At 35.2% G+C, this 15601-nt stretch overlaps 1 protein-coding gene across 1 annotated transcript; it reads left to right on the forward strand.

Annotated features, from left to right (window-relative positions):
- Positions 1 to 8388: 8388 nt before the first annotated feature.
- Positions 8389 to 9992, forward strand: LOC111152339 (phosphoglycerate kinase 2). The gene has a single exon (XM_022510839.1). It carries the CDS (start codon positions 8470 to 8472, stop codon positions 9721 to 9723), a length of 1254 nt encoding a protein of 417 aa, XP_022366547.1. The 5' UTR covers positions 8389 to 8469; the 3' UTR covers positions 9724 to 9992.
- Positions 9993 to 15601: the final 5609 nt, after the last annotated feature.

Below are 15601 nucleotides of genomic sequence, written 5' to 3' on the forward strand. Positions count from 1 at the left end.
GTTAATGAAAAGCATAGATAAATAGATAAATCAATAAAATATTTGGAAGATGAAACTAGTACTTTAAAATGTTTGTATTGTTCCTCTTTCCACACTGTTACTCTATGAGTCTTTCAGCTTGTTGAAAGTGGTTCTGCTTGAATAATCAAGAAACAAAGTTGTGTCACCACGTTTTTACCTCTAATAACAATAATAAAAGCTCATGGAAATTTTTTACAATGCAAGATTAGTAGCTCATGGCTAGTTTCCTAATGGAGATTATTGTTTCATAAAAGCGAAGTGTTACTATTTAACAAGAAATTGATTCATTGTGGTCATAGAACAAATGATTAAATTTGCTTATAGGCATATAGATTATTGCTCATCTCAGCACCAAGACCCTGTACATAGAATAGTGGAATGCACATGCCATGTAAATTTTCAATAGAAATGTGAATTGAAGCTAAACTGCACTAAATTTTCAACCACTTACTAATTGGACAGGTAATAGATTATTTCCATTTCTTATGTCCTTTCTCAAAGTTGATTTTTATACTATTTTTCTTAAATTGACCCTCTCTGGTACAAATACACACTATTTTTCAGTACACACAGATATTTATTAAGATAGAATGTATTCTGGTCCTTCTAAGATATCTCAATGTTTCAAAACTACTTCACAGCACACAAAGTATACTGATCTCTGACTACAGTGGAAATAAATTATAAGTCAATTATAGAAATATATCTAGAACATTTTCAATTTTTTTGGAAACTAAATAACTCACAACTAAATAACTCATGAAACCTGAGATGAATGGAAAATAAGAAGCTACTTGAACTAAATGAAAATAAAAACAAATATTCAATAATTTTGGATAAAATTAAAACAGTGCCAACTGGGAAATTTATGTTACAAAATGCCTATGTTAGAAAAGAAGGAAGTTCTTATAATTCTAGGTAATTTTTTGTAATTCTGGGTAATCAAGACAACATGGTATTTTCATCAAGATAAACAGAGTCTAGGAGAGACAGATATAGTCATAAGTGATCAATTTATTTTCAATAAAGTTGCAAAACATTCCATTGAAAAAAGAAAGCCCTTCAACAAATAATGTTGCAATGGTTTGGTACCCACGTGCATAAAAACTGGATTTTGATCCATACATTGAAACTTATAAAAAAGTTAACTCAAAATGGATCTTTGACATTAAATGTAACAGCTAAAACATCCAGAAGAAACAAACAAAAATATTTGTGATAGTTAGTAGGCAAAATTTTCTTAGAGTCAACAAAAAATGAAGTTCAAAAGTGAAAAAAAGTTGATAATTTGGTCTTTTTCCAAATTAGGAATATACAATTGATATTTAAAAGATACTGTTAAGCAAGAAAAACACAATTCCAAAACTTGTAGAAATTATTTCAAAATTGCATATGTGATACTGGAATTGTATCCAGATTTACATAAAAATTCCAACAATAAAAAAAACCCAAAAAATATATAATTTGCAAAATTTTGAACAAATGTTTCACATAGAAGACAGGAAATATACACATAAAAAGATGTTCAGCATCATTTGTTATTAGAGAACTCCAAATGATGAGATACAACTATAACCCACTGGAACAAAAATTAAAAAGACTAAATGTCTGCAAGAAAGAATAGCAATTGGAACTCGAATGTACTGCTGGTGGAAATGTTAAATGGGGCAACCATATTGTAAACAGTTGGTAAGTCTTAGAAGTAAAAAAAATTAACCACCAACAGACTTGTCCATTCCACACCTAATGATTTAACCAAGAAAAATGAAATCTTATATCTACACAAATATTTGCACATGAACATTCATAACAAGTTTTTCTTTGTTAGTAAAAAGCCAGAAACTACTCTAAACACATCAGCAGGTGAATAAGAGCCATCTGATTTTCTAGGTAGTATAAGTAATTAGAAGTAAGTTTCCCCTCTGTTCAGCTGAACAAGGATTTGAAAAGTTACTATGTACACATAGCTGTGATTTGGAAGCATGGGTACATCAGCTGGTCAAAAAATATCCATAGAGCCCCTGCTTGTGACTACAGTTGGAGATACAATAGAAATAGTGCCAAAGCCAGGAAATCTTTAAGTGTCTCCTAGATTAGGGTGTAGAAGGTGAGTAACAGAAAAGTAAGCATGATATTCAAAACAACGAATAGCAGTTAATCAACTTATCACTGCAAAGTTGTAACACAACCCACCAAAACAGAGTGAATTAAATAAATTGTTGTTAAAACATTGGCAGAAGCTGGAGTTGAACATGCATAAGCAATGTGTAATAATGTTATCTAATTCCCTACGCACATTCTTACCCTAAAATAAAAGTTTTTCAAACAATTGCAAAAAAAGAAAACTATATGTGTATGTAAAACTTGCAGATATCTAGAATCTTCTCAATAATAGAGAAAATACTGTATGTTCTCAAAGGAATTCCTTTTGAAGCAATTAGAGCTCATTTATAAGATACACTTTAAATTACCTGTGGATTCTTAAATTCATTAAACAGATCAAACTTTCTAAAAAAAATAATGCCAATAACTAACTCTCCTTAGCAGGTTAGTGGTTTTTCCTTGTCCTTGGACACTGACTTCATCTATATTCCATAAAATTCCATATTAACTTATCTGCAGATCTCTAATTTGGGAATATATTTCCGGATTGATATCCTATACAAGACCTTGAGAGAAGACACAAGACATTTTACTATCATCTCTATAAAATAATTTTTCCTTTCCCTGTATACTCAAATAAGTTCAATTTGAGAATAACTTCTGTTTAAAACATTGTTTTCCTTTGGACTTCCTCCTTGAAGTGTTAGCTCTAGCAAAATCTTTATTTGTAACTGATGAGTATCAATATTAAAAAAATAGCAAAATTTAAAAGTGTCAGGAAATGTCATTGTGGATATTCTCATACATTCCATAGTCACAAAGCGAAGGGACAGAACTCTGAGTATCAATTTATTTATTGGAAAACCTCTACAAATCTATGAAAATCAGTCCCACATGAATTAATGGAATGTGTTTTCCTTCTTTATCAAGTCTCTTTGTACTCATTCATTGCTTAACTTCTGTGCTCTGTCTTATTTTCTCTCTGGGGACATAACGTGCTCACCTCATGCTTTTTAATTATTCATATTCATGATGTGAGGCAGAAATCCAGGTGGCCTATATTACCTGCCCTAGAGAAGCAGTTCAGTACCTGAGCTGGCCATTGCTGCTGTTTAATGTGTCAAGGACCAGAGATGAATACTCTTTCCTGGGTTTTCCTAAGCTGTTTTAATTTCTTTGGTGTGGAAGTTCAGATAAGGTTTGGATTTTTTGTTTTTGTTTTTGTTTTAAGATTTTATTTATTTACTTATTTGACAGAGAGAGCGAGAGAGCACACAAGCAGGGGAAACAGTAGAGGAAGAGGAAGAAGTCGTCTCCCTGCTGAACAGGGAGCCAAATATGGGACTTGATACCAGGACCCCAGGATCAAGACCTGAGCAGAAGGCAGATGTTTAACCAACTGAACCACCCAGATGCCCCAAGAGTTGAGGTATTTTTGAGAAGAGAGACATAAAACACAATGCAAAAGAAGGCAGGCACGACCATCAGGTGGACCCCCTGGATTTGATTTCCACATATTTTGGGCCATTCTGAACTGAGGCTCATGGCCGCTCAACTACTCTAAGTACCTGTGATGCAGGAGGGGGCTGCGTTTAGAGTAAATGGGTGAGAAACTGGTATGCAGCTGTAGACCTGGGGGACACTGTGGAGACACTGAGCAGTAAATTAGCAATGTGAACCTTCTTTTGTCCTAGGGCAAGACAGATCACTCCTGAATACTATGCTTGATCAAGAGCCTACACCGTGAATGAATGGCTAAATGAACAAATGTTTATCCCAAGGTCCTTGGGTGTTGAACACCCTCTGTGGCTGCTTACGAGTCATGGTCCCTGTTACAACCCATAGGCTTCTCTGATTTGCTTTCACTCTTCTCTACCAGCTTGCAGCAGCGTAGACTAAAATGTTAGTTCATTTGGTTTCAAAGTTTGCACATCATTTCCTACTGTTAGCTTTTCACCAAACCTGAGCCCCCACGTTCACTCACCTTTAAGAGAAAACATTGCCGGCAAAAATACTATTGAATTTGCCTCTTTTTATAGGATGCTGTTTATATGATCAGAGATACATTTTAAAAAGGAAATAACCTGGAACAGTATTTACAAGTTTGGGAGAGCATGATAATCCCTATTTCCTTTTTTCAGAGACTATTTGTGGAGAAAATATGAAATTGGCATATTATCCAGTTTCAAGGTCAAATGTAATTAAAAGCTCGTGTTATAAGTCTAAATATTTCCAGAAAAAGGAATGGACATCATCAGATGAGAACATAGCAACTAACTATTATAAACAGGTAACTCGTGTGCTGGAAAATACATACATTGTTTAAGTGATACAGCATGAGTGACAAAAAGGTGGGAACAACTAAAAGTCTGCCATCTTAATGCGCATGTACTCTTGGCCCACTGAGTTCCTCTCTTTACACATTTGATTTTCTAGGAAGTCACAAAACCATAAAATATCAGTCTTATTTGTAAATCACATTTGTGATATTTATAAATAATACAAATAATAACCTCTACTCTGTTCATAGTACAGAGATTCCCATAAAGTATACCACATTTATCACTTTAAAATTACGTGGCATTTATGCTCAGTGGCATAATATTCACATAATTGTGTAACCATCACCTCCAGAAATTTTTAGTTTTCCAAGCTCAAACTGTACTCAGAAGACCATTAACTCCTCGTTTCCCTGGGACCTCAGCTCCTGGAAATCACATTCTACTTTCTGTATTTATCAGTTTGACTGTGCTAGGTACCTCATACAAATGGAAACACACATTGTTTTTCTATTTGTGACTAGTTTATTTCACACAGCAAATATCTTCAAATCTGTGTTCATCCATGTTGTAGCATGTGTCACAATTCCCTTCCTTTTTATTTCATTATATGTTCATACAACATTTTATTTATTCACTTACCTATCAATGGACACTGAGATTGCTTCCATATTTTAGCTATTGTGAATAATGCTACTATAAAAATAGATACAAATATCTCTTTGAGATCTTATTTCCAATTATCTTGGATATTTACCCAGAAGAAGAATTACTGGATCACATAGTAGTTATATGTTTAATTTTTAGAATACTGTTTTCTTCAGGAGGTGTTTCATTTTGTGTTCCCACCAACACGGTGCAAAAGTTCCATTTACTCTACATTGATGCCAACACTTCTCCCTCCCTGCCTCTCCCTCCCTCCCTCCCTTTTTTCCTCTCTTCCCTCCCTCTTTCTCCCTTTTATCCTTTCTTCCTTTGGTAGTTCCCCACCTCAGGGGCAAATGTGGCACTTCATTATAGTTTTGATGCACATTCCCCTAAGGATTAGTGATGTTGAGCATCTCTTTAGGTGCTTATTGACAAAGTGGGTATTCAAGTCCTTTGACTATTTTTGTAAGGTTGTTTTTCTGTTGTTGAGTTTTAGGAGTTCTATTTATATTCTGAATATTTAGGTAAATAGCAGATACATGATTTGAAAATACTGTCTATTTTGTGAGTTACATTTTTACTGTGTTACTGTGTGATAATGTCTTTTGATGAACAAACTTCTTTAATTTTTGTGAAGTCTAGTTTACTTTTCTTCCTTTTTTGTCTATGACTTTGGTGTCGGATCCAAGAAATTATTACCAATTCAGTGTCATGACACTTTTGCCCTTATGTTTTCTACTAAGAGTTTTATGGTTTTAAGTTTTTCATTTAGGCCTTTGACCCATTTTGTGGTATTTTTGTATAGTGTTAGATAAGGATCTAACTTGATTCTCTTGCATGTGGATAGTCAATTTTCCCAGTACATTTATTGAAAAAATTGTCTTTTTCCACATTTAATGGTCTTGATATTCTTATCAAAAATTACTTGATCAAACATATGAGGGTTTATTTCTGGGATCTCTATTCTAATCCACTGGCCTATATGTCTCTCTTTATGCTAGTACCACAGTGTTTAGATAACTATAGCTTTGTGGTAAGTTTGAAAGGAAGTGCAATTCCTACAACTTTATTCTTTTCAAAAATTGTTTTGGCTCTCTGGGGTCCCTCACAATTCCATGTGAATTTAAGGACAGGTTTTTCTACTTCTGCAAAAACATTCTTGGTATTTTTATACGGATTGCTTTGAGTTTGTAGATAAATTTGAATAGCATTGACATTTTAACGATATTAAAATTTCTAAACTAAGAACACAAAATTTGTTTCTGTTTATATTTATTTATGTCTTTTTAAATTTCTTTCAGCAATGTTTTGTAGTTTTTATTTTATAGGTCTTTGACCTTTTTGGTTAAGTTAATTCTCAAGTATTTTATTCTTATTGATACTATTATAAGTGCAATTACTTTGCAATTTCCTTTTCAGATTATTTATTATTAGTGTATAAAATACAACAGATTTTTGAATGTTGACTTTGTATCTTGCCACTTTGCTGAATTCATTTTTTTTGTTTGTTTGAATGGGGTTTTTGGTGCATTATTTAAGGTTTTCTGCATCAAAATGGCATCCTCTATAAAGAGAGGAAGATAATTTTTCCTTTCCAATTTGGTAAGTTTTATTTCTTTTTATTGCCTAATTTCTCTAGTTAGAGCTTCCAGTACTACATTTAATAAAGTGTTATGACAGATATTAGAGAAAAAGCATTCAGTCTTTCATCATTGAGTATGTTTGCTGTGAATTTTTCACATATCACTTTTATAATATTCTGGTGGTTTTCCATCTTTTCCTAGTTTGTTGCATGTTTTTATCATGAAACAGTGATGAATTTTGTCAAATGCTTTTTCTGAATCAACTGAGATAATCATGTTTTTTTTTCCCTCTTTATGTTAATCTGGTGTATTACATTGATTGATTTTCATATATTGAACCATTCTTGTGTTCCAGGAATAAGTCCCACTTGATCATGGTGTTTAATTCTTGTAATATGCTGCTGAATTGTTTGCTAGTATTTGGTTGAGGGTTTTTGCTTCAATATTCATAAGAGATATTGATCTACAGTTTTCTATTTTAAAATTGCCTTCGTCTGATTTTAGTATCAGAGTAATACTGACATTTTAAAATGAGTTAGGAAGTGCTCCCTTCTCTTCATTTTTTTTTTTTTAAGTTAGAGAAGAATTCATACTAGTTCTCTTTCAAAGGTTTGGTAGAATGCACCAGTAAAGCCATCAAGTCCAGGGCTTTTCTTTATCAGGAAATTTTTGATTACTGATTCTAGCACCTTACTAGTTATAAATCCATTGATTTTTTTTTTTTTAATTTCTTCATGATTCTGTCTTGGTATGGTTTGTGTTTCTAGGAATTTGTCCATTTCACCTAAAATTATTTATAGTGTTCTCTTCTAATCATTTTTCTTTCTATAAAATCAGTAGTAATGTCCTTACTTTCATTTATCTTAGTAATTTGAGTCCTTTTTTTTCCCTTAGGCCATTTAGATAAAGGTTTGTCAATTTTGTTATCTTTTCAAAGGATAACTTTTTTTTATTTTGTCCATTGTTTTTTCTATCCTAAATTTCATTTACGTCTGTCTTAATCTTTATTATTTCCTTTCTTCTGCAACCTATGAATTTAGTTTGTTTTTATCTAGTCCCTAGTTAGATTAATTTGATTAATTTGAAATCTTAAAGTTAACTTATTTAACATTGCATTTTTGTGTCCCATAAATTTAATTGTATTATATCTCTTTTCATTAGCATTTTCTAATTTCTCAGTAGTCTGACAATAGAGTAAGGTAATAAAAACAGATCATTCCTGCTTACCCTAGATTATATTTAAGACAAAGGCTGACACTAAGCTATGCTGATAACAGAAATATTTAAAAATATAAAAACAGAAGCATACCACATTGCCTTGAATAAACAAGGAGTCATAGAACCATCTCTTTATTGGTACTATAGTTTTTGTATCTCAATATAATTAAGATTTGACCTGGTTGAAGATTTTTTGTTTCGTTTCGCTTCATTTTGTTTTAATAATAAGAGGAAGTGTCAAAAAAGATGTGGCAATAGAGAACCTGCAGGAACCTTCGCCCTCAGAAACATTCTTATTCCACGGTTTCTTCACTTCCCCAGCTCTCACTCCAAGCCAGGTACCGCTACTCCGGCGTCACGCTCAGCACTGGCAGTTTGAATCTGCAAGGGCCACACGTTCCAAATCCAAATGGACAAGACCATTAACCAATCATAGAGCCAGGTTTCCTTTTCCGGAGTTCAATGATGTCTGCCCTATGGAAGACAGTGATGAGAAGAAAGGGGCGGGCCAAAGGGAAAGGCGTTGGAAAGCACCACCTATCCAACCTCCCATCAGCAGTAAAGTGATTCTTCAGCATTGGGATCTAGCTTTCAGCTTCTGTCTTTATATTGTCAAGATGTCTCTTTCTAAGAAGTTAACTTTGGACAAGCTAGATGTTAAAGGCAAGCGAGTCATCATGAGAGTAGATTTTAATGTCCCCATGAAGAGGAACCAGATTACAAATAACCAGAGAATCAAAGCTTCCATCCCAAGCATCAAGTACTGTCTAGATAATGGAGCCAGGTCAGTAGTTCTTATGAGTCATCTAGGTCGACCTGATGGTGTTCCCATGCCAGATAAATACTCACTAGAGCCTGTTGCTGCTGAGCTCAAATCCTTACTGGGCAAGGATGTTTTGTTTCTAAAGGACTGTGTGGGCCCAGAAGTGGAGAAAGCCTGTGCCAACCCAGCTGCTGGTTCAGTTATCCTACTGGAGAACCTGCGCTTTCATGTGGAGGAAGAAGGAAAAGGCCAAGATCCTTCTGGAAATAAGCTTAAAGCTGAACTAGATAAAATAAAAGCCTTCCGAGCATCACTCTCCAAACTAGGGGATGTCTATGTCAATGATGCTTTTGGCACTGCTCACCGGGCCCACAGTTCTATGGTGGGAGTGGATCTGCCCCAGAAGGCATCTGGATTCCTGATGAAAAAAGAGCTGGATTATTTTGCCAAAGCCTTGGAAAATCCAGAGAGACCCTTTCTGGCTATACTTGGTGGAGCCAAAGTAGCAGATAAAATCCAACTTATCCAAAATATGCTGGATAAGGTCAATGAGATGATAATTGGCGGTGGAATGGCTTTTACCTTCCTTAAGGTACTAAACAACATGGAGATTGGTGCATCCCTCTTTGATGAAGAGGGGGCCAAGATTGTCAAAGATATCATGGCAAAAGCCAGTGAGAAAGGTGTGAACATTACCTTTCCTGTTGACTTTGTCACTGCTGACAAATTTGAGGAGAATGCTAAGGTTGGCTACGCCACTGTAGCATCAGGCATACCTGCTGGCTGGATGGCTTTGGACTGTGGTCCTGAGACCAATAAGAAAAATGTTCAAGTTGTGGCCCAAGCCAAGCTAATTGTGTGGAATGGTCCTGTAGGCGTATTTGAATGGGATGCCTTTGCTAAGGGAACAAAAGCTCTTATGGATGAAATTGTGAAAGCCACTTCTAGGGGCTGCATCACTATTATAGGAGGTGGTGACACTGCTACCTGCTGTGCCAAATGGAACACTGAAGATAAAGTCAGCCATGTGAGCACTGGAGGAGGTGCTAGTCTGGAACTCCTGGAAGGTAAAGTCCTTCCTGGAGTGGAAGCCCTCAGCAACCTATAGCTGACAATTTTCTTTTCCACTATTTCCTGTCCGTAGGCTTTAATTCAACTTAGTGCTCTACATTACATCTTGACTTTTGTTAGAGTTTATGCCTACCAAGGCCTAGGCAATGACTAAGGGATTAGTTATCAGGAACTCTTATCATCAATACAACAATGCAACTCATTTTAGTTCTGTCATGCATTTGCCTGCTCTCTTCAAGATCTCAGTTGAACTTGTGATTCATAGGTAGGATATACTCTTACATTGCATATTAAAGTGAGTTGAATAAGCTTAATCTCTCTTTTATATTTTACTCCAGATTTGTTATTGTTTTACTACTTGAAACATGGAAAATAAGACAAAACCCAAGTTGTTGGGGAAGGTTGGGATAGAAGCTAACAAACTTTTAAACAATAAAAGTGCTCAAATAAATCAAAAAAAATATTTACATTTAAGAATTCCTGGGTAACAAAGCTCTGCTAAAAGGTCATTTCTTACTAAATAAGGAAGAAGAAAAATTAGAGGTATTTATCAAACTCAAGAAGTTAAAAAAAATGGAAAGAAACTAAACCCAAGAAAGGAATTATGTCTGTGTGTGTGTGGATACACAAGAGAATATACATATGTGTCTGTGAGAATATACATAGGTGTCTGTAAGAATGGGAGCTACAGATCAAATCTGGGCTTTAAATAAAGAAGAAATTATTTTATTTTTAAAGCAGATATTGTTTAATAAATAGATAATACAACTACTAAATCTTAAAACTGGGTTTTAAAGATAAACAAAAAAATATGTAAATAGTCATAAAAAAGAAATATAAAAATTCTTTTGTATTAGAAGATAGAATAAGAAAATACTCAGAAATGTAGAAGAAATTAAAATACTTATTGGAAAATATTTTGTCTAGTTCTGTAGAAAAAGAGCTGCCATAGGCAGTGCCGTTAATTTAAGAGCAAAAATGCACAACTAAAAATCAATAGAGTCTATTACTAAAAGAAAGTGGAGGGGTCACAAAGACTGAGGGGACAGTAATGGCTTCCAATAGACTGTCACTCTGGCCCCCCCCAGTACCCATGTACAAGTATCCATATATCATTCCTAGATAAAGAAAACACCATTTCCCCAAGAGGTATCATCAAAGTCCAGTTACTGCATCCCACTCAAAATTGGGTACCTCTGGGTGATGCATAATCTTTCCATGTGGTCCAGTGAGGAGCCCAACAGTCTAGTGAACAGAAAAGTGCAGTCATTTATTTCTCTCCTACCTCTGACACCCATACACAACATACAATGGTGGGAAAGAAATAGAAAAGCAGCAATTAAAAACTCTGACCTAAAAAAGTCATTAGTTCATTGCAATTGTGAAATAAATGATACTGGCTCAGAATTTCAAAAGCCCCTTGAACCAGCAGTGAAAGAACTTCCGTGGTCAGACTGGTTTTGTTCTCTGGGACGAAGTTTCTTATTCATTGTCCTCTTTTGGCCCCATGTTTTGTCACCTGGGAAATTTTCCTTGTTTCCTCATCTTCCCCACCATCTGTCAAAACAGTTGTTGAGTTGGGCCATATTGGGCTACTGCACAGCTTTCTTGGCTTCCTCTCTGCTGGGGCAGTTTAAGAAATCAAGGATTTCTTCATATATCACACAGTTGAAAACCTCTGAAGGCCAAGCTACTGTCTTTTCAACTTTCTGAAGAATCAAGATCCCTGTGTAGAAGAAGCTCACTCAAAAATGTCTTCTAGTGATGTTTCTTCATCCTCTGACTCTTGCTTATAATTAATTGGTGGCTTTGTTGGGCTTACTTTCCTTTTCTTCATTTTCTTATGACCTTCTAAAAAAGTAGGCAGGAGTGGGAAGGCAACACCTATAACTTGATTATTTATCTGTGACCTCCTCATATTTTTGGCTGAGGAGTCTGAATGGGAGGCTTTTGAGTAAAACTCTGATAATCTTTCTTTTGTGGTTTGTGAGATTAAGAGAGTTAATTTTTCCAACTCTGAGAAAACTCAGATGCCTGGTGTATTGGCTAACCTAAAATAGGTTTCAGGCAACAAGGAGATTGTCCAGTATTTCCTGGATATGCTCATTTTTTTAAATTGTGGTATTTTGCTTAAAACAGCATGTAACATCCCAAACATACTGATATTTTGCCTCTTTCTAAACACTTTCCCCATAGCTTTAGGCTCTATAGGAATGTGTTCTGCCTACTACAGTACCATAGACAGCAGAAAATTATCAGCACCTTCCAGCTTTCCATGCCACTTTACCCATTTCCTTCCACCTGACATCTAAGCAAATGCCGTGTTTTTTGAGTTGTTTTTTTTTTAAGGCATCTCACTTACAGGTAACAATTGCTACATTAGTTAGTCTCTAGACTAGTGGTCTTCACCAGGGACAACTTTTTTTTTTTTTTAAGATTTTATTTATTTATTTGACAGACAGAGATCACAAGTAGGCAGAGAAGCAGGCAGAGAGAGAGGGGTAAGCGGGCTCTCTGCTGAGCAGAAAGCCTGATGTGGGGCTCAATCCCAGGATCCTGAGATCATGACCTGAGCTGAAGGCAGAGGCTTTAACCCACTGAGCCACCCAGGCGCACCCATCAGGGACAATTTTTACTTATACAGGGCATTTGCCAAAGAATGGAAACATCTTTATTAATCACAGCTGAGATGAGAAGAGGTACTATAGGCATCTTATAGCTATGGATAAGGGTGCTACTAAACAATCTATGACGCATAGCACAACCTTCACAACAAGGTACCATCTAGCCCAAAATATCAACAAAAATGTGTCTTTCTTTCTTATGTGACATTCCAGGGTCATTAGGGGAAAGTAGCCACGTCTTGAGTTTATCCAAGGACTCAGGCTAGCAAAATGGCTCTGTTAGCAAGACACCCAGCTTCCATCTCTACAAGCAGGAAGATCAATTCAATCGTTGATGTTTTCCAGGCAACTGGGTAGAGAAAGAGGAATCCAGAGCAAGCGCCATGTCTTTGAGAAAGAGAACTGGAAGTTCTTATGGCCTGAACTTAGCCAAATGATCATATCTAGCTCATAGGAAACAAGAACAATGCATTCTTTGACTGGGTGATTATGGGCTTAGTTAAACTATTAACTGGGGCTCCTGGGTGGCTCAGTAGGTTAAGCCTCTGCCTTCAGCTCAGGTCATGATCTCAGGACCCTGGGATTGAGCCCCGAATTGGGCTCTCTGCTCAGCAGGGAGCCTGCTTCCCCCTCTCTTTCTGCCTGTCTTTCTGCCTACTTGTGATCTCTGTCTGTCAAATAAATAAATAAAATCTTTAAAAAAAAAAACTATTACTAACAAGACAATAAAGGTGAATTTAAGACAGCATCAAACAGAAAAACCTATTAAAAATCTTAAAAGGCACCAAAAGATCTTGGAGATCATGTTTTTGTACATGATTTTTTAAAAAGATTTTATTTATTTATTTGAGTGAGAGAGAGATCACGAGTGGTATGAGGGGCAGGGGGAAAAACAGATTCTCCATTGAGCAAGGAGCTTGATTCAGGGCTTGATCACATGACTCTGGGATCATGACCTGAGTTCAAGGCAGACCCTTACCCGACTGAGCCACCCAGGTGCCCCTTTTGTACCTGATTTAACCTAAGATAAAGAAGAACATTTAGAGAATAAGTACACATCATGGGGAAACAATTATAAAAGAAATTAAAATGAGTTAAGAAGACAATAATATGAGATTGAAAAGCAGACAAAAGGTTAAAAAAAAAGAGGTGACAAATTCAAGTACTGCTAGTACAGAATATCAGATGGTGTTAGAAGAGTTAAATAAAATAATTGAAACTGTAGGGAAAAGAATCAGTGCCTTGAAAAACCTGAACTCGGTAAAGACCTACAAGGTAAGAAATAATTACTTGTGTGTGTGTGAATATATATACACATACTTACATATCACATACATACACATATGACACACACACACACAGACCCAAATATTTTGGGGGCGACGAGGTGGCTCAGTTGGTTAAACATCTGACTCTTGATTTCAGCTCAGGTCATGATCTCAGGGTTGTGAGATTGAGCCCCCATGCTTGGGATCCTCTCCCTCTACCTTTGCCCCTTCTCCTCATACTCTCTCTCAAAAAACAAATAATATATATATATATATATATATATATATATAGAGAGAGAGAGAGAGAGAGAGAGAGAGAGTTATAATTGAAATTTTATTTTATTAATTTTATTTTATTGTTTAAATTTATTTTTATTTTTTAAAGTTTTTATTCAAATTCCAGATAGTTAACATGCAGTGTAATATTAGTTTCAGGTATAAAAATTTAGTGACTCAACACTTCCATACAGCACCCAGTGCTCATCAGAGCAAGTACATTCTTTAATCCCCATCACCTATTTCACCTATTTTTATAGTCACATTTTGTAATTATGTACCTTAAAAATACTTAAAAGTTTTCTACTTATTAAAACCAATTCAAAGTAGAAACTTAAAATTAAGGTGTTACCACAAGATGGTGGTCTATTTAAAGAAGCATGCATACATTTATTGGTCTATAATTAGATAAACAACTAATTGCCCAGAAAATCTTCAGTTCTTAGACCAAGCCATCAGCAAATAAAGCCTCTAGGTATGCTACCTAAAGATGATATGTCCCATCAGGAGGAAAAAGGCAATATAGATTTGTAGTGAGGAATGCCCAGTAGTGGGTTCTCAGAAGCTTGGGATTAAAAATACTATCAGGTACACTAGAGGCCTCAGATATATGCTGTTAGAGCAATGTGTGTGCTCAGTGTGTGCTTCCCAGTCAGCAGCAGCAACACCCAGAAACTTGTTAGAAAACTTCTTAGAAATGCAGATTACTGAGGTATCCTTAAAACCTACTGAATCACAACTGCTGGGGGTTGTTGTCTGCTTTGAGAAGTTCTTCAATGTGTTTCTTTCAGTTAAAATTTGAGAACCATTGGTATAGAACAAAGATCACTTTAAAAGGAAAAAGAAAAATGGGCAAAAGATGTGGACGTTTTACTATAAAGGGAAAAAGAAATGACCAATAAACATGTGAAGGCATTAAAAAAAAAAAGGAAACAGGAATTGTTCTAAGGATAATCATGTCACTATCTAGCTTTAACTATGGCAAATCATTTTCACTTCTCTGGACTTTTTCATTTGAAAAATGATATCTATATATAATCTGAGATTATTTCTAGTTTCCAAATTATGTCTCTGAAACCCTGATTGGTATACTTGAGACTATAGGCTACAATTTTTATCTAAGGCTCTTGCCAAATAGAGAAAAGTGGCTCAGAAGCTAATAGACAAATGACATAGAGGTCTAAATTAAAAGAAAACAAACAAACAAAAAAACAAGAACACCAGAACACCAGAACTTTGGCTCTCTGGCTATCCATTCCTTTTGCAATTTGACTCTTACTTCCTATATATGAAAGCCGATGTCCCCAAAACTACAGTGTCTGAGAACTTAAAAATATATAAATAGAATAAAATAAAATGAAATAGATTCAATTACTTTTTACCTTATTAGATTCATTTAGATAAAAGGAAGGTAAATCTGAAGTTTGTGTCTATAGGAGAAAATTGATAGTTCAGGAAGAGCTGCACATTTAAGGATCTGGTTTATTTTTGTTTGTTTCTTTGAAGCTATCATTTGATTGCTAGTGCAGATAGCAAAAAAAAATAATCATAGTATATTCTTGTACAGTTTAAATTGGTCGTTGATCATTTTTTCAAACAAGAAAATTTTATCTACAATTAAGAAGAAAGTGGATTTATCTGGCTAGGGCCAGATATTACCCTACAAGAAGCTTTACTTCAATATCCCCCAATCCACACAATCAGACGAATGGATCACACCTCTGGGGTGTTTTCTTCTTCATGCAAA

Source organism: Enhydra lutris, unplaced genomic scaffold (assembly GCF_002288905.1).
Source record: "Enhydra lutris kenyoni isolate GAN:26980312 unplaced genomic scaffold, ASM228890v2 scaffoldscaffold28, whole genome shotgun sequence".
NCBI lineage: Eukaryota > Metazoa > Chordata > Mammalia > Carnivora > Mustelidae > Enhydra > Enhydra lutris.

What these genes read in the sequence shown, in the direction of transcription:
- LOC111152339 (XM_022510839.1), top strand. Translation starts at nt 8,470, where the DNA reads ATGTCTCTTTCTAAGAAGTTAACTTTGGACAAGCTAGATGTTAAAGGC.